This window comes from Anopheles ziemanni, chromosome 3 (assembly GCF_943734765.1).
Source record: "Anopheles ziemanni chromosome 3, idAnoZiCoDA_A2_x.2, whole genome shotgun sequence".
Lineage (NCBI taxonomy): Eukaryota > Metazoa > Arthropoda > Insecta > Diptera > Culicidae > Anopheles > Anopheles ziemanni.
The window spans coordinates 71961148-71981629 of NC_080706.1; the positions used below are offsets into that span (position 1 = coordinate 71961148).

General features: G+C 45.2%; 1 protein-coding gene across 1 annotated transcript in view; it reads right to left on the minus strand.

Annotated features, from left to right (window-relative positions):
• LOC131285410 (teneurin-m) overlaps positions 1–7805 on the minus strand; it is a 193628-nt gene extending 185823 nt beyond the window's left edge. Inside the window, exon 1 of the mRNA XM_058314265.1 lies at positions 7723–7805. Coding sequence (XP_058170248.1) covers positions 7723–7777 — 55 coding nt within the window. The 5' untranslated portion in view covers positions 7778–7805. The remainder of the gene's footprint in view (positions 1–7722) is intronic.
• Between the last annotated feature and the right edge of the window lie 12677 nt (positions 7806–20482).

Genomic DNA, 20482 nt, shown 5'->3' on the forward strand with positions numbered 1-20482 from the left:
GTTACAAAGTACGGGAACTAATAGTCGTGTACTCCATACGGATAGACACTTCATACTCCCAGGAACTAGAATGGACCAGAACACCAAATAAAAGGACACACACTTTCAGCCATTCCCGTCGTTCGGGAAATGAAAGAAAAACTTTTTCTCCCTCAAACTCCGCCCTCCCGACCAGCAGACCGGCGTCAATCGAGCGCGGAAAAGAATCGGCTACCCCCGGGAGCAGCAGCGTGTGGAGTGTTTTCGGGTGGAAAACGAGAAAACTTTTCCAAATATTTACTCCAACAGCCGATTTGCGAAGAAAAGAACGAATCCAAGAAACATGCGGGAGGTACGATGCCGGTGCGTTCGCCCTTTTCCCGTCGCGCAACCTACTACACACTCCCAATGCGTTTTTCTCCCTCTCTGGTGGTGTGTCAGCAGTTGATAGTCTTCTCCTCTCCCCCGGCTATACCGGAAAATTGCTTCCAGCTTTTCTTTTGCACCGTTACCAAATTTCTACTCTCCCATCTTAAGATTTGCCGTTTCGCGATGGTCTTTTCCGTATGGTTTTCATTTTCTTACAATCGGCGCAAGTTGACGCACACCTTCCTACCGACCGCTACCACACTTGGTACTTTTATTATAAAACATCACCCCACGTCAGCGAAGATACTTTACTTCCATCGAACAAACGCAAAAAAAACAGCCCAAAAAGAAGATTATTTACAGATCGAAAAAGGAAAACTTTGGCTACGTTTTCCATTTTTGGACAACTTTTGGTCAGCGTTTGGATCGAACAGAAGTGCGCGCATTGCAACAACAGGGAAATATTAGGAAAAGTATGTGCGAAAAAACGCACAGCACAGAAAAAGTCAATTTCAACTGTCGGAATTGATTTACTGTACTTTTCTGTTACTTAAAGCGGGCCAACGCGGGAGTGTACGTACTTGTAAGAAGTTGATGTGTTTTCAAACGACTTTACAATTGCGAACAGTTAGTTTTTGTTTTCATATGTTTTACCCATTTTTTACAAATGTTTTGGATTTCTTATTCTAAAGTGTTTGAATTATTTGTAATTTATTAGTTATTTATTCAAAAGATGTAAGGCAATGGTTGTTGAGACGTTAAGCTTTAAGAACAAATCTGATTCTTTTTGTAAAAACAGTGTTTTTTGCTTACAAAAATGTCCCTTTCCAAAGCTCCAAATGTTTGAACACGTGTCCAATAAAATGTGTTCCGGTGTTCACAAAGGAAGCCCGCAGCAATCCCGTGTCGGAGCTGAAATCCTTCCAGGAAAAGGATACTGAACTTCTTTATGATACTAAACACGTGTTCCAAGTAGAGTCTATCGCAACAACCAATCTCATGATGACCCTGCCCCGTCCATCAAAACCCGTTCAGAAAATTCCTTTATATAAAAAACAGGAATAGTCTGTCTGCTATAAATTCGAAGAAAAAAAACCTTTCCCAACACGCGCCTCGCGGGAACCTCGGGGTTCGATATCCTTAGGCGGCAAAGTGGTACTTCTTAAGGCGCAATAATCATTAAAATTTTATTGGACCACCGGTCTCACGATCGGAAAACTTGTGCGCCTGGCGCGAGCACGCTTTCACTTCCCCGCCACGAGGTGGGACAGCACGACCTAGGGTGGGCAGGGAGGAAGCATGCAACATTCAAACGGTCGGGAAAATGCAACGTGCGACCCGCAACCCGCGGGGGCAACGGAAAGGGCAGCATTCGGCGCACGCGATACGAGCCGAGCAGTTTTCCAATTTAATTATAATTATTCGATTAATCGATCGATTGCAATCCGAGTGAACCGGGTTCGGATCCGTTCTGTGCTGACGGCAAAAAGAAAAACCCCGAGCGAACGCCAAACGAGTTTAGAATAAGCGAGCGCCGGTTGAGTGTTTGGATCGCAATTCGATTTTGTCGGATTTTAGCTTTCCATATTGATTTTCTATCGAGATGATTAAACATTGTTTATCGGACAGGCAAAATATAAATCTAATACGTCTATACGTCCCGACAAAAATCGTTTGAAAAATCAATAAAATCAGTTTAAAAATCAAAAAACCCACATAATATAAAAATACAAATCAGAAATTACCCAAAGAAAATAGGAAACCCCATAAAAATGTAAATCTTTTTGACGAAACGTGTCAAAAGATAAATCTTTCATTTGAAAATGTCTTCACGCTTTAAGTTCACAATTACACAACACCAAAGTAATCCGGAGCAGAAAGCGCAAGAAGGTAAACCCCGTTCCCAGCAGCAATAAAGGCAATAAGAAGTAACCCCAAACAACCGCCATCTGGAGCGTGGCTTGCGATGACACTTTCCCTTCCACACTGATTATCGCTTACCGTCGGTTTGCGCGTCAGTAAAATCTGCCTCGCAAATCCTTGCTTGTCTTTCGTCCGTTCGAGAAATGAAAAATACAACAAAAAAAAACAGACACAGACACTCAATAAAAAAAAAGGTCCAGCCTCTTCGTCGCGGTGTCATCTGTTGCGAACAGATGTGGCAGCCTAGTGGCGCCTTTCCACCCGGTTTCTTCCTACGTATTTCACGATTTGCAAAAACGGAACGAATATTTATCTTCAACGACGACTGATTGACCGCGCAAATAAATGTCCGCGCGAGGGTGGCGGTGGAAAAACGTGACCGTCGGAAGAGGTTTGCAGCATTCCCGCCGCGTTTTCCAATGCTTGAAAATTTAACGGCAGGACACAGGCGGGCTTTCCACCCTTCGCGATGGGTTGTTTTTTTTAACTTAACTTTCCTTCAATTGCGCCGCGGCCTGGCAACAGTTAACCATTTTTTTAACGTTGTGCGGAGATGTGTCCCTTATTTTCTTTCCCCCGTTCCTCACCTCGAGATACCAATCGGAAGGCGGATTCTGACTATTTCCAACCCCCCGGCGCCGGATTGACTTCCTGTCGCGGGTTTTTTTTTCTCTTCGGTGGTCGGATTTGTTTGAGTAAAAGATTTCCGAGATCGATCGGTTCTGCTTTGCCTCCCGAACCGGAATCGTGCAAATATCGCAGACCAAGGACACACTTTCTGTCGGCGACGAGGAGGGCAATGAAAATACAAGCTGTAATCGGCGGACGATTAGCAGCTGTTTTTCTCTTTTTCCTCTTCACCCGAACCGAATGTCGGGTGTATGAAGGGCTTTTTGTTTTCTTTTGCGCCTAGTTTTCCATTGGCTGTATGTGTGTATCTGCGTGCTGGAAATGGAGTTTCCGGTGGCTAAAAGAAATCGATAAACTTCCTTCTCGGAGGCACCCGATGTTACGCCATGGCGATTCCGTCGCATTAAATCCGTCAGCGCGGGAAAAAGGGACACGATGTCCTTGGAATGTTTGTACGCGTGGAGATTTTTCCCCAAAGCGAGCGGTTTAAATATTGACGCCAGGGGTATTGACGACCCCTTGCGTCGGAAGGACGACGGAAACGAGGAAAAATGGAAAGCAAATTTAATAAAAATCTTGCTAGAAAAACTCCAGAGAAGGTAAAGGAAAGGAACATAGGAGAAGGGTGCAAAACTAATTAATATTTCTTCGCTAATGAATGTCAAACAAACGGTCTGCCGAGGATGAGTAATTAAAGTCCTTCAATATTGAAACCTCGGGACCAGGGATATTTGTGGACCTTCTTTACCGGGTGTGTGCGTATGACAAGAGTCAATTGTTTATCGCAGAAATGACTTTGTGAAGCTGTCTTAAGACAATTACAGGCGGGAATTGAGAAAATACGCTGCACGACGGGAAATGAATTTCCTTTCCTCCACTAATTAACTCAAATCATTGCGCATCGACATTCGAAAAGCGTCGCAAAACTCACCGACTGAAATTTTCCGCAAAATTTCCCCAAATAAACTCTCCCCAAGAAAAGGCGAAGAACTCAAGGAACAACAACATATGGCCACTCTTCCCGGTGGATGATTCCATCCGCTCGCCGCGTAGCCTCGGGGGGAAAATCAACAACAATAATTGGAAAGGAAAATCATGGCAGATCGTTTTCCCTACCCCTATCCTCCAGTACCTCATCCGATCGACCGTCGGAAAAGAACGACAGGAAAACGCCCCCGAAGTCACCCATTTGCAAACCCGGGGTGACACATTTATGGTGATATTTTTCTTCCCGTGTTTTCCTTCCTTTTTTTTTGTTTCTTCTTCTTCCCTTCCCATTCGGCGTGGACCACTTAATTTCCAAATCGAAAATCGTGTCCCCTACGGATTTTCCCCGGCCTTTCGACCACACAACGGGAAACGCGAACCCGTCGACCCTCGGAGAGTTTTGGGACGACAATCCAATACGGTGTGTTTAATGTGTGCTTCTTTTCTTTCCCCGTCTCCCCGTCCCCGCTCCTGCCGGACGGTGTCGTATGCGTAAATAGCTGTTTTATGTAAATTTTCCACCGACCGCCAGAAAACATAACCCAAATTTTGGGAACCCCTCCCGGTGCAGCGCAAGGACACCGCGTCATCGAGGGGTGAATGGCGGAATGGATACGGTTTGGTAGGAAAGGGCGAATGAGAAGAAGAAGGAAAAAAAAATCACCCAAACACCGCAGGGTGCAAGTGTTGTAATGGTAGGGCCGAATGGCGCGAATGCGTTTTTCCGGACACCAATCGGCGAACATAAAATTCAAGAACATTTGAATTCACCGAAGAAAACGACCCGATTTAAAGGATAAATTGTTTTAATTTTTGATTGATATGCAAATGGTTGCGTGCGATTGAAGTTTTTCCGGCCTGCGGGGGCCAATGTTTTCGAGTTTTACTCTAGGGGTTGAAGAAAAATCGTTTTCACTTACCAAAAAAAACAACAAATAACAAAAACAATTTTATCATGCGGTGTGACAATTTTACACTCGTCGTTCGTGGAAAAGATAAAACCGCACACCTTACAAAATTTGGGGGGTTGAAATTGGCCCGATGATAACTTGGCTAACGTCAAACCAACGCCTAACCCTCCTGTTTCGTGCCATTTTGAAACTCCAACTGCTCGTGAAAATGTTACCATTAAAATATTGTCTCATGTTGTGCCACGTTAATTTTAAAATATGCACCTCGAATCACAAAACCCCCGGCTTACAAAAGGGAACGGTTGTGTTTTTAAAGCGGATAGAACGTCAGCTCGTGAAAAGTCTAGTTTTACAGCAACACGAAGCGACAGGATGGCGTACCAGCGGGCGTTGGCAATGAAAAATTCCGCTACCCAAAAATGTTATCGATTTTCCAACCGCCACCGATCATCATCATCAACACCAGCAGGATGGGGGAGGTCGGGGGGAATAGAAAAACCACCCGGTCCACAGAGACTTGAGCCAGATTGGGAGCGATTGTGCGATAAGATTTATGATAGCCTGGCCAGCCATGCTCCTTCGAGCTACTCCTCAAATAATAAAAAGCGATGTAATCGGGATGAGCTAAAAAGGAGCGATTTTTTGGGCCGGAACGAACACGTGAGGAAAGCAACGGAAGGATTCGAGCGCATGTTCACGAGCCACTGGGGGAATTGTGTCGGAAAAACGAGATTTTTACTTCCTTCCCATGGCGAAACGGGAGGGCTCAATTTTCCCGTAGGTTTTGCTATTTTTAGTTTTTCCATGCCCGGTTTTGCGCTCAACTGGAAATCGCACACACAGCAAAGGCTCTGCGAAGGCATGCAAAAATACAGCCCACGTGAAAAAGGAAAAGCGCGCCCGCGTGGAGTAGGGAAAATCGTAACGCGTAAACATCCACCACCGGTGGGATCGGAAAATTGCCGACAAGGACGGCACCTCGCTGAAAGATGATAAATTGCAAACTTGTTTTCCCAGCAGACACCACCACCATCTTTTCCCTCCCCTTTTGCGTGTCCCACCGGTTTTTGGTGGAAAGTAGGGAAAAACGTGGCCAACCGAACAAAAAAGAAAATAACACGGTGCGAAAGAAAATCAATTTCCATCGACCAATTCCACCGGGAGCCTTTGGTCTGGGGGAGGAAGGAGAAATTGCAAGGAAAGAAAAAAAAAGAAACCATATCTCTCCCTCCCTCAATTGCAAGGACTCCCCCCCCCCCCCCCCCCCCCTTTCACCGGCAGTTCATCATCAACCACCCCCAGGACCGACGTCAGCTGGTTGGTTTGCTGTGTATTTGTCATCACCTTTAACTTCATTAATTTTTCTTCTTTCGCCTTTTGCTCTCCACTAATGACTTTTCCACCTTTTTCTCCAACTCTGCCCACCTCGAGTGAAACAATCGATTCCCAGTATCTCTCTGTGTGTATGTGTGTGTGTCCTCCGATGATTCCCGGGGGCGCATTCCGTGTCGTTTATTGTCAAGGATGCCCCGGAACCTCGGGAGCGAAAAAGGTTGAAAATCGAATAAATTGGATTATCCTTTCGATCTCTTCGAGCAGCACTACGCCGGTGTAGCGAGTGCCAGGAACAACCCGGTTGACTGCATCGAAAGTGGTTTTTCATTTGCCATTCATTATTCCACCTTTCCCCACCACCGGTCCTCGTTACAAGATTTTACAAGCACAACACACATACAAGACACATGCCGGTTCGGTGCCCAAAAACCAGAGAGCCAATCGACGGCACCCATGAGCTAACACAATTTTGCCCAAATTATGGTCCGTCCGTTCAGTAATCCAATGGAAGGGTTTTACTGTTTTGAATCAGGAAAATGGTTCAGAGTCAAGAACTAACTTTTGGGAAAAGTTGTCATTTCCAAGTACAGATTTTGAATAGTTTCCAAGATTGTTTCAGCAATTCAATCTGTTAAATCTTGTATAGTTTCACGGCACATTGGAAGATGTTTCAATAGACACTCTTATCGTACACCTTTAACACGTTGTCTGCCATGGCTATCATTTTCTATAGCCAGCTGTCATTAGTTCTAAAAAGTTTATGTCCCATAAGTAAATGAAAATGCAACATGCAAATTATAGTAAGATTTAAAACTAATTCTTTGGGAAGCCTTGGCCTTCGAAAACCACGGTTTTATACATTAAAAAACCAATTTAATCAAAACAGAGTGTACTAAAAAAGTCAACTAAAACGCTTGGCAATCAACGTGTTAAAGAATTAATTTCAAATGTATAGGCCACCTTTCATGTTGACTTTCGTGTCACCCAAAACTCGGATGACAGCAAAAAAACTATCAGTCTGTTACAATAATACAGTGGTGGATATTAATGTAGTATTAAACTAAAATAATTAGTAAAATGCATCCTTTGGGAAACCTTTTTTTGCTTAGTTTTACTTTAAGGAGTTATTCATAGAGTCAATAATAATTCAAATGGAGAAAATGTTACAGCACAATAGAAATGTGTCAATTTTTTATCAAATATTTATCCAAACATTGGAATAAAATTTTGTTTTCAAGCAACAATAATTAAGACTGTGAGAAAAAAAGGGATATTCATTTCCTTTTGACAGCATCGCGACATTAGGTGACGTTTCTAGTGTTTACCCATAGAGTGTGCAATGGTTTGTACCACATGACAGGTGTAATGGTGAATGAATTGTTAGTAAATGGCCGGCATTTTTTTTTCTTTTCTATCCCGTAATGTGTAAACACTTCCATACAATCGATCCCATCCCGATTTGAAAACATAAAAAAAGATGCAAATAAATCCATTAAACGACAAAACGACCGTATGTTAGTGGTAATAAAAATGAGATAACGAAGGATGAAGTAAAAGGGAAAAGAAAAGAAAGTAAAAATCTAATAACCTCGATTGGGGTGTTTGATGGCCCCACGCAGGACACCGTTCTCGCGACACTCCATCGTAGCACCGTATTCGTATGAGCTGTTCATTGCACCAGATGCAGCGCGGTACAGCACACCAGAGCCACCCCAAACAACGCCAGAAGTGCGGCAGAGTCACGGTGGACGACGGTTCCTCTGCTCATTGGCACCGGGCCAGCCACGTTACAGCCACATCGGTGAGTTTACCTCCCGGTGGAGCGGTGGAACGGTGGGAAAACCCGTTGAGCCCGGTGATGATACGTTTCGGCTTGATTTTTCTTTTGCTCTACTGTTTCGGCAGTTTTCGATGATTTTGCCTCGGTTTTTCCTCTTCTATTCTCTTCAGCACTCTCGGAAACTCGGTAAAACTGCTTCTGTCGATTTTGAACCACTTTTTTTTCCGCGCGAGCTCAGCTCTTTCTGCTTAAATATTTCACAATCACTTTTCACTACACACTTTAGCACATTTTTAACGATCCCCTTGCTACACGGCACTCACACACGCTTTTTTCTGGTGCATCCTGTGAATTGCATTTGCGTTGTTGGAAATTAAATTAAAATATTTTAACCGAAAAACAATCGAACGCAAAACCAAACGAACTTAAAGGAAAAACAGGACGAAGCAAAACAAAAAAACAACACACAATACCCGTACAGGATTCTTTTTCGCGAAAAACAAGACAACAGACAAACGGGGAAAAATCGTCGAAAAAGCAATTGGGAAAACTGAGCTCCGAAATGGCAAACCTCGCTCGCTCAATCAGAACCGAGCTAGCGCACGGGACGTGGAAAATAAAATTATTTTTCACCGCATTTGCACTTTACACGCACACATACACGCACGAACGTACACGGTGAGTTATTTTGTTTTTTTCGTATTTGATATTTTTGCCACAAATCTTTTTCACTAGTTCCTCTGCCCTGTTACATGCTGTTTGCTTCGTTGCTTCGGGATGGAGGAAAACCTGGTCACCGATGGAATGAAATTTTGGAAACTAACGGATGACAATAATCGCGATCGAACTGAGAATGGCAAAAACAAAACACACACGCCAACCGTACAAAACACAATCCCGTCGAAGTCGAAATCGAACAAAAACAAAACACGCGAAATAACGCGGAGTCGATATTTGAATCAATGGAAAACAACGAAAAAAGCGGGGGGAAAAACATGATTCACAAAAATAGAACATAAATTCAAACGGGAAAAAACAGCACTTGCAGAAGAAAATAAACAAAAACAACACAAAACGAGAACAACCGAAACACATCAATTTTCCATCCTGACGAAACAGTCCCGGAAGGTCCGGTGCAGCAGCGGTCCCAGAACTTCTCCGGGAACGGGGGGCTTCATAAATTTTCGAATTATTTCACTATTTGTCACTGATAATGGCCACACGGCGGCGAAAAAAAAAATGGACACGCACGGTACCGGCAATATAAATAATATTTCACTTTCACCGTCCACTTTATGATGCTCGAAAGGATGTCTCCGCGGAATGGTGCATTAACTTTTCGGTTGGTGTTCGAGTACGTACAACACAAACACACACACTTACACTGTACACTTCAAGTTTTTAAAACACATTTGCACCAGTTTTTCACTCAATCCGAAAGGGGGTCCTTATTATGTCCTCCAACCGAACACGATGTCACAAAAGGATGGCTTTTCTTGCAAGATTACCCATCTCTCGATGAATTCTGCTTCAAGTGTCCATTTGCGGGGATTTTTCGTTCCCTTCCCTTGGGTTCGGGTTAAGGTTCCTATCCGGACGACGATGGGATGTGGCGCGATGACGAGTTTTTCGGGCGACCAGGTAAGTGCCCAAACACGAACGAAAGAACGAAAAGAAAGACCGGAAAACAAACAAAAAGGAAAGAAAGAAACGAAAACCAAGAAGAGAACAATGAAAAAGATAGATTAGAAAATGGGAAAAACAAAAGCGATGGGAGCAAATAAAAGAAGGAAGAAAAGAAACCTTTTCAGCAGCCGGAACGGAACGAAAACACTCGCAGCGGGAGATAAACGGGCGAGGTGAAACATCACAGAACTATGTCCAAGGATAAATGAAGGCCCTTTTCTAGGGGTCGTTCGGAAACGGTCAGGTAGGAGGAGAGCAATATAGGATATTTTTGAAAGCCCAGAAGGTGACTCAGCCACGGCATTGAAAAAGAATTCGTTGAAGAAAGTGGCGCTTATTATCGCGACCATTTCTTAACCTCAGCCTCGCGCTGACACGCCGTGAGTCGTTCGCGGGGTGTTTACCTAGTTCCCGGAAGGGACAAACTGTGTCGTAGGAACAGGTAATAGAACGCCTCCGAAAATGTCTACCCACAGAAAGTACCCACAAGTTTCGAGGCGAAAGGACGCGAACGTTCATGTCCGCCTTATCGCTTCTGGATGGTTACGAGGATTTTATGTCTCTCGGGGCATCTTCTTGCACTTCTTCAGAGGGCCAAACACAAACAGGTCGTAACATTCCACCACAATGTCGAAACCAGCTCAGCTGGTGAACGCCGAATCGAACGGTTTCTTTAGGTCGCCACTTTAGGTCTGGTGGAAAATCGATAAATTAATCGCAACGTCCAGGAGGAAAACGGGCACGAAATCATCATTCTCCCCGATCGGCAAGAACTTTACCCATTTCGGGAAAAACTCCCTGTCGCCAGAAGGTCGTCGTCGTCGTCGGTGCATTTGTTGGCCGTACGAGGATTGCGTGGGTTGGCTGTATTTTTTGTGTTCCTTTGGTTCCCGGAGGAAAGAAAGGATTCAATATTTCATTTTCCCGGCAGTGGTTTCCCGAAAACGGGGTCACTGGGAATACTCGCCAGCGTCGGTGTTTGCGCTGGAATGCGCCGGAGGTAACAATACACCCCAATCGCAACCCCCAAAGAGTGAGCGAGACCGGGGAAAGAAAAGAGCAGAAAACAAAAATGAATTGTCGAGCAAACGATGCCAAGGATGCTGGGGAGCGGGTTTTCCTGGGGTAACCGGGAAAAATTAGGCTACCTTCTCCATTTCTGAACACCCACCGCGAGCACGAGGAGTTTTCCACGCTGGCCAGAATGGAAAAGAAAAACGACATAAAAAGGCCAAAAAAAACGGGCTCGAATTACGGGTTTTCCCGAGCCTGGGTCCGCGCTCAGCTGAAACTTAAGGCATTCACCGGAGCGCAAATCGTCCTTTCTGGCTTCTGGTGGAACGCAAAACGAGGAAAGTTCAGCTTTTGGAGCGGACGAATATCCCAGGGTCACCGGGGCGGGGGAGGGGTGAGGCGGACCGGAGGACGCAGTCTCCCGAAAATCTTGCCCCAAACCGTTCCGAAATCGCTTGTATTTCCTTTTTTTCCCACTTCGGAACCAGGACGTTTTTCCTTGCCGTGCCGAAAAGCTACGAACGGAGCAGCGAGCGCGGTTTTTCCGAACTCCGGAGAGCGAGATTTTCTTGTGTTTCCGCTTCGGGTTTTTCCACCGAGAGCGTACGAAAAGCGGGAGCACAAACGAGAGTGGGAGAGAGAGAGCGATCGGGACTGGAAAAATGTTGGAGTAGATGTTTTGCGGCTCGGAAAAACCAAAGGGGGCGAAGAGGGGCGGGTGGCCGAAAAGGACCAAAACTGCGTCGCACGTTTCATCCGACTAACGTTTGCTCCCCGGGAGCATCCAACGTTGCGGAGAAATCCCCGTGATTTCTTCATGCGTTCAAATGTATGTGTGTGTGTTTTTTTCCTTCATTCTTTTTCAAAAGCACTAAGGCACTAACCGGGGCGGTGTTGTTGCGGGAAAACTCAGAACACACAAAATTCGAGAATTTTTCCTCCCAAGTCGAGATGAGAGCTTTTGGGAAATGGAAAACCTCTATTCTTCCATCAGCATTGGATATCTCGGGGTGGGTTTTGGGTGCAACCACCCCCCGCAACCAAACGGGAGGGATTATTATTTTCATGGAAAACATCATCAAACGGGCAAGAATGTTGGTGGCTCCACGAGGAAATTCTCGCTCTCGGTCAACCGTTTTCCTCGGGTTTCGGGCGGTTTTTCCCACGGCCTTCCCTCCCACAGAATCCGCACACACACGCACACGCTCGACGTTTTTCGGTCGGGTGTTTATCGATTTATTGTTTTGGTTTTGCGCACAGACACACACGCACGCACACACGTACACACGGACACGCGGAGGAAGTGTGCTAAATCGTCACCCGCTACTACCACCTTTGCAGCTTTAATGAACGGGGTTTTTGGAGTGTAAAGGACACGGTTTTCCGCAATACCAGAAGGTTGACGGCGAAGACTAGAAAAACAACGCCTTTTTGCCAAGATTTCCAACACGATGGGAAAATGTGTGTCCCGCAAAGACAACGCATCGCTTTTTCGGTGAAGAGAACAAGATAAAACCCGACCAGATCAAATATTAACAATTCTAGAGGAAGAAAAACGCAATACAACACTCACTTTCTGAACACGCTTGCACATGAAGGGCCGCACGGGACGACCGAAAGCTGGGATGAAAATCTTCTTGCCGATCCCGTTTTCCACACACCCCCTCCGCGCGTTTGATGCTGCTGGAGGCGCTTTTCACGAAGACTTTTCCACAACAACCTCCGACTATTTTAGCCTCTTTAAACGACGCACAAGAAAAACACACACGCACGACACTTACGAGCAGCAGGAAGCTGCAACAACATCACACTGTGCCTACTTTTCTTCTTCCACCGAATTGCCCGGAGCACCGGGTTGTTCCAGAACCGTGGTGTGAAATGTTTTCACAATTGACTTCTGGGCACTCTTTTTTTCCTCTTCACGGAGCTTCGTTTGATGAACGAGGCAAGAGAACGGACCAGGACAACCATGTGCGGTATCGGTCCGCACAGCTGTCGGAACACGCACCAACGTGAAACTGTTTGTCGTTGTGTAGTGTTGCCGATTTTACACTTTCATTCATTAGCGCGATTTAAAGGATGTTTCGGATCGACGGAGCGAGGGAAGGTCTTCAAACACATTTCTCTTGACTTGCTAAACTCTATCGAACACTTTCGCCACACTTTGCTGCCTTCCAAATCTCTACCAATGTGTACTTTGATGCCCGTCACGACGTGATTTGCTTCAGAAGAGTTGCTTCTTTCGGATGGCGATGGTTACTCCAAACAAACAAAAAAACTCACCAAACATCTAGCGCACACAACACAGTTTCTTTTCGCAAAACACACCAAATTGTGCACCGGCACACACGTTGCCACACACACACACGCGCGCACACACACACACGGCCGTGTGTCGCCTAGCAAAACCGCGAAACGCGAAAAAGTCTTCCGGCGGAGGGAGACTCGCTGTTCTTTCCGATCCACACTCTCCGAGTGTTCGAAAGCGACTGAAAACGCGAACGAAGCTCGAAGAGTTGGAGAGTTTCGTCCGAAGCCTGCCAGCTGGTCACCCTATTTTCGGTTTTACCGGTTCGCGGTGAGAAAAGTGCAACCCGGCGCTCAAAATGCTGGAATCTCTCTCGAAACGGTGAATCATCTCCCAGAATGCTGAAATCTCGCTCAATTTGATGAAACGGGAAGTTTGACCTTCGAAGCGCGAGAAATCTTGCCGTCATGGTCAGTGAATCGGTAATGTATCGGTATACGAGCGAAGGTCGTTGAACCGGTAATTAAAAGTCTTGCGAAATAGAAGCGCTGATTTAGAGCATACAAGTCGACGACGGAAAAAGGTATAATTTTTATTCCGTCTAGTGAAAACTGCTGAACCATCTTCGAAAACCTTAAGGGCGGACAATGACAAGGACAGGTACAAAAAAAAAGAAAAAAAAATGGTTCCTTCTCTCGCGATGGAGCGAGCTGGTGCACGTGGAATTTTCCCCGCATTCATTCACCGCTTCGCTGTCGGGAAAATCTGCGTCCTTTCACCAAATCCGAGCGGCACTCATGCTCAGCACTGGAAAATGAGTTGCCTCCTGGAATATGGAAAAGGGAACACTGGAGTACGTGAGAAAATGTGCGACAGCATCAACGAGCGAGTACTGCCATCATTTCCAGTCCGAGTTTTCCCTCTTTCTCACTATAGCCCACTCGCTCTCTTTGACCGTACCGTCTCTTTCTGGCGCTTGAAATGGCTTGTTCGTCTTTCACTTGACTTTCCGGACGGAATGTAGACACACACACTCACACAACCTCATCATCCGATCGTCCTGCTGGCGGATCCGGTGCCCGAAAACTCCGGGGCTCTGGGCAGGATTCCGAAAAGGGATTCCCTGAGTGACGACGATTGAATTTTCGCCGAATATCTTCCTAATCGCCTCCGGGAGCACGGTCTCAGACTCAGCTCACTCCGGATTTTCCTCGCGCCCTCCCCGAGCGAGATGGCACCAACCATCGACCGTGCTGTTCTCTCCTTCCCTCGCTTGCACCGTTTTTCCCGAACGGGCATATTCTTAATAAGGATTCTAGTTTTTCTCCAGCAAAGGAGGGCAGGAGATGGTGCGAAGAGGCCCGCTGGAAAAAGGGGATTTTCTTTCCGTTCGCTTCGTTATCCTTTTTTTTACTTTTTCTCCCGGTACCGGGGACTTTCCGGGAATGGAAACAGGGCGCACGTTGGTGCGTCCTTTCGACGTGGAAAGGGGATGAGATTTTCCCGTGGTGGGAGGCAAAATACGGAAACCGTCCGTAGGCAAATCCTTAAGTGTTAAACTGCATAAATCCATCCCGCCGGCTGCGGACCGCTCCCTCGCTGCCTACCGCTTTCCATCATTCCGCCCGAGACACACATCCGAAGGAATCCTATTTTTCCTATTCACGGCCTCGGGGCTCGGGTCATTCATTTCTTGCTCTGGGCGGCTCGGAAAGGAGGTGGAGGAGGAAGTGAGAACTTGGGGAACCTGGATCCGTAGCCAGCTTCCATAGCCTCCCGAGGCGCATTAGGCTCCTGTTTTATTTTTTTTATTTTCTTTTATTTTTTTGTTGGAAGAAAAAGTTTTATTCCCATTTTCCACCGGGCCCTGTGCTGTTGCTCGACGTTCGTCCGGATTTAGTGCGTTCGTGTTTGAGTCCACGGCATCAAAACATCGATGTGAAGGAATGCAATGTCCCTCGTCGGACATTTCGAAGGGGGGAGGAAAGGAAAAAGGAAACCGGGAAAATCGGGCCAACTTTTTCCCTTTTTGCGACGAGTTATCTGTTTTATTTCCTCGATGTTTCATGGCCCGATTCTCGGGGATTGTTGGCCGGCTGGGAGGGGAGTGGGGGGGGGGGGGCTTGGGGGAGGGACATATCCAGGGGGACATGCATATATTCAAAAGGGAGGCCAAAAGGCGAACATTGTGCGGAAGTTAGTTAGATGAGGTAAAAAGGTTCAATAGAAAATAGAACGGGCAGAAGGAAACTTTTCCGGAATGGGGCTTTTTGTGTGCGTTTATGCGTGTGTGTGTGTGTATGTGTGTGTTGCTTGTTGAAAAGGGAAAACGGGGATGAATAAAAAAAAAGAATACCACCGAGACAATATGCAAACTTGGTTGAATTATTTCCCTCTCTCTTTCTGGTGAACGATGACGTTGAATTATAATTTTCTTCCGTCCGTTCTCCACCCTTATCGTAGGGAATGTATCTGATTGTCCAATCCGCACGCTGTTCGGCCTCAAAAATGCAAACGAGAAAGAAAATGCAGCCCACTTCAAAGCTCCTTACCGGACTCGAACCAACGAACGGCTGGACAATGGCACTTTCCCTTTTCGAACGACTTCCCGTTGGCACATCCAAGCCTACGAAGGACTAGTTTTTCCACTCCACCTCACGGCTCGGTTCGATTTTCATGCATTCGATTAGAACGTCCTTTCGTTTTTCTCCGCGCGTTTCTCCTTTGTCCTCTCCTACCTACATTTTCCGTTCTCGATTTCGCTTTCGATCGATGTATTAATAGCGTGAGACAAAATTCGATTATATTTAGCATATGTGTCGTCTGATCCAACTACACTTTGGAAGCATGTGTGTGTGTATGCTCGTTGCTGGGACTTATTTATTTTTCTTTTTTGTCATGTGTATTCGTGAGGACCTACTCTTGGGTCGAGGACAAAGATGACAGGATCGTCAGATGGTTTTTTGATGGAGAGGACCTCCCATCCCATCCCGATGGTTCGATGTTCGTGTATGAATTTGATTTTGATTTCCAAGGGCAACCACGGAAGGAAGCTGATTCGTAGCCCGGGCTCCCTTGTGGAAAGCCTTTGCTGGAGGATTTTTCCTCGACACCAGACAACCCGACCGTGCCGAGGAATTGGATGACGGATCCTAATGGGATCACTTTATGGATTGATTTTCTTGACGATTGCACTTTTGAAGTTCCCTTCCCGGGCTCCCTCACTCTCTACTTTCCACCCTCAAAAAGGACCCGAAGTGTGTTCTACTTCCTGCCACCTCCATCCTGGCAGCCTCCGAAAGCTACACTGGATGCGGGAAAAAAGGGACACACCAATATTCGAGCGGTTCCTTTGCCGTTTGGGAAACCGGAAAACTTCCTCTCTCCCCCCCGCCCCACACATGCTCCAAGGAGCTTCCCGAGGAAAGCAGGGGGCGCGACATGTGCGACCAAGGGCGAAAGGAAATATGGGATAAAGGCTGTGTTCAGGATGAGCGCGAACGATAGAAGTACGAGGGCTTTGTTGCTTCGCATTCGTTAGTTAAGATTTGAGGACTTAGCATCGGCTGAGCGGTTTTGCTTTGTTTCTTTCAAATCTTTCCCTTTTGCGAAACCGAGGGCGCCGAAGAAACCCGGGCTCGGCTTCGGTGTAACCCTTAATTTTCGGTTGAATAAAAACCGGTTTGCCTCCATGGGGATGATTTTCCAGCCGAAGAAGCTACCCGGAGCTGCCCCGGGGAGTCGGGCGCAATTTCTTTCCCTTTTCGTCGGTAAGAACCTTCGCGTGCGCAAGGTTTTGCAAGGATTTCGTTCTTCTAATCCCATAATAATTGTTGATCAAAATCGGAATCCTTCACTGGTTTTTTGAAGAAGAGTCATTTGAAAAAAAATTGTGCCGAATAGGCACATCTTAAAGGTTAGCCAAGGAGTTCTTTAGTGGTGATTCATTTTAATTCGGCTACCCGAAGCGGTTTTTGTCAAGTTCATTTACTTCCAGAAAATGAGATCTACTGTGAGATGAATGAACGAAAATTAAATTGATTTAATTTCTTTGAACATTGGTCACACATGAAGGACGAATTTGTTTAGCTTAAAATGAGTCTTGTCAGTCTCTACACAATTTTGTGTACGTGTATATAATAGTTTGATTCAAAACTGGTACGAAAAACAACAGTTTTGCTCATTCCAAAAAATGCATGGTTTTAACAATCTTCTCAGGAGACTTCGTTCACTAAATTGCAATAACTTTCAATTTAACTCTTAAATCAAAATATTTTAATCGTAACGTAGTTTGAGAGTTCAATATCTCACAAAAAGCAGAATATTCTTTTTTATTCAAGGGATTTCTTAAAATCCAAAGCTAGATCTAAACCCAAAATTTCAGATTTTTCTGTTCGACCAGTTCCGAGTTACACCAAGCAAGCGGATTAGTAAAAAGGTGCACTTAAATAAAAAAATTCCAAAAGATAGTCAACAAATATATTAATATGCAGCCGTTTGCAGATTTAATCAATCTGCGAAAATAGAAAAGTTACAGCGTCTTAAAACAGAGGTCAAAATGACCGCTAAAAAGCAATATCGCTAGATTCCAAAGCAATGTATTCTAGTGTAAAAAGGTAGCAAATTCATAGACGAGAAAATAATTTCCACGAAAACCCGAGTGTTGATATTCGTGCACACAAATATAGAACTTTGCAAATTTCCGAACCACCCACAGTGTGGCGCGATCATATCATATTCAAATGGTATTTTAATTTTATTCTCCATTTCTTCGCACTGTCCTCATCCTTTTTGGCGTTGTGTTGTTTGTCTGCGCAAAGCATAACGGAATGTCAACGATTTTGTATTCCGAAAAAAAGTCAAATATGGAACCTTTTCCAACGAAAGTGAAATGAGTAATAAAAGCTTTTCTCCCCCTTTTTTTCGCCTTGGACGGCATAGGACGAGGTTTGCTGTTTGGAGTTTTTCAGTTCAACTTTCGCATTTCGAGACAGTCAAAACCGGCGTCGATAGTTTGCGTTCAGTGACCTTCAAACGCTGGCGGGGTGTCGTTTTTTCCACCATGGTTCGGCGACGTCCCCAATGTTCCGAGTGTCACCAGAATGTTTGCCTTTTCCGATGGTTGTTTTTTTTTTGTTTTTTGTTTGACGAAATGAAGTGACGATTCGTGAGCACGTTAAAATCATAACTGTGAGAAAAGAAAAAAAAACGAGCAGGAAAAAGTAACACAAACGAGAGAAGAAAATCGCCACCCTGGAGGTGACGAAATGAAAGTTCAAAGGACACGAAACACGAAATCCTCACGGCACGTAGGCGAACTCGTGGAACTTTCTTATGTCCTGCGAAGGAAAAGTGTGGATTTTCATTCTCCTTTTTCCGTTGTTTTCCGTTGCTCCTGTTTTTTTTTTTTGCTTCAGTCGCCGATAACTTTCATTCTCGAGGTGTCGAGCTGCGCGGAAACCCAACCCCACGGCCCGTTTCCCACTCCGAATTCGCACGAAGGACACTTTGCTTTTCCCACGGACCGGGGCGACGATTCCGTTTCCTAATCACGTTCGCGCTGTTTATCCCTTATGACGCTTATTTCGTTGTTTTCCGCGCCCTTCGGCACCTGATTTCCGAGGATTGCGAGAGAGAGAGAGAGAGCGCCAACGATTTTTCCTTCCTCGGGCTGGGATATAACTTACCTGCGGGAAAGAAAGAAAAGCAAAACAACCGGGTGAGAAAGAGAGATACAAAAAAAAACTGTAAGTAAAATGTATCGCAAGATGTCACCGAAAAAGAAATGGTACCGGAACGGAAAGGGGTTAAAGCGATGGATGCAGATTTTCCCTTACCGTGTTCGATTTGCCATTCATTTTCCGAGCAGCCGTCGCAACAACAGAAAAAAAGCGATAAAGCTGTGCCTCGAATCCGACGATTGCCATTTCCCGCAGCCTTGGTGTACGTGCATAAAGACGGCCACAAATAATCAATATGAATAGGAAAAAGGTCTTTTCGACTGCGCTGCAATGCATTCGATTCGTATTGAATCGTTTCCGCACCGTGCACTTGCCACCAGCTGCCAGCCAAACGGAGTCGGAAAATTCTTTCGGCTCGCGGTTACGGTTTCGGTTTTCCAGCATCCAGCTTCGTTACTATCGTTTACTTTGCAACTGATTGCAGTTCGCACGTGAGTAAATGCAAAACGATTCCGGGCTGGAAACAATAACCGCAGCCGCAGGAAAAAGGCTTCCCCCCTTTCCGCGTTTGCTTCCCCTTCCCGGCCACACATTGTTGTGCTGTCCATTAGGGAAAAATTGTTCTTTTATATTCCTGCAAAGCACTAAAATAATGGTCGTGGAAAAAAAATCACAACTAACAGCCTCCGTTGTTTTTTTTGTTTTTAGTGAAGCGGGTTCGTTGCTCGAATCATTTATATCTTTTCATACTTGCAGTTCATTTAAGCTAGCCCTTGAAACAAAGGGAATCATCATTCTTCGGCGGAACAAAAACCTGCACCGTTGGCAAATCATAAAATTTGAAGAAAACAGCACCGGGTTCGAGATGAAACGAAAGGAAATGGAAAATTAATGGGCAAAAAATAAGATTGCACGACAAAGTACAGAACCGCACGGGGATGTTTCTTGTGTGTGTGTTTGTGTTTTTTTTGTTATTTAAAATTCTTCCTTCTTCTCGGTCCTATCCCAAGCTAACAAAGAAGATTCCTTCCAGCGGGTCCTTTCTTCGCAGGTTTGGATGAAGGTTCAAAGTTTCCCCACCTCCGTTGCCATTTCGCTTTCCCGGCAGCCATTTGTCACCGAAGTTAATCGATCGATATTGATTAGAGCTTTCGGAGCGTCTGGTCGTTTACTTTGCCATTTATCATTTCATCACCGCCCGCCCGAAATGAGGTCGAACACGAAAGCAATGATAGGGAAATGGGACACGATTTTTCTTTATCTTGCATCGGTAGGGAATAAAAATTTATTCGCAATCCATGTTCGAATTGTTGAAAATTAATATTTTAAACATCATTGATTGTCTGTTGAGTCGTACTAAAAGTTTCCCAAAGAAATACTAAAGAAACAAGATCTAAATCGTAGTCATTGAAAATGAGCACTAAATAGACTAAACATTAAATCGTAAAAGATACAAACTGTTTTCTTTTAACAAATTAGTAGAGCTCAAAGGAAAACGATAATGTAAGTCGTAAAAGTGGGTTAAAATGTATTGGAAATATGGAGAATCAAAGGAAAGAAAACAACAATCGAAAAGGAAGTGCCCGTGGCCAAAACAGAGGGTAAAATCGATTCCTTCAGCTGGCTCCTTTCTTGCCTTGGGTGAACTTCTTGCAGAGTCACGACCTTTTTTTCCTGTCTTTGTGCATGTGTGCATGTAAGTGTGTCTGATATGAGTGACTTCCGAAAAGGAAAATGAGTGCCCGAAGGACACCGTCGATCGGGAAAAGCTTCTTCAATTCCGTCGAATCTGGAACACCTGGGACACCGCCGAATGGCAAAACTGCGCTGGGGTGCTCGCTGTATTTCGGAAAAGCAACCGGAAAAGCTCACCTAGGGGGGATGAGGTAACAAAAGAGCACCGAAAGGTTGCCGGTGTCGAAAGCCAAAGAAAGGCGCG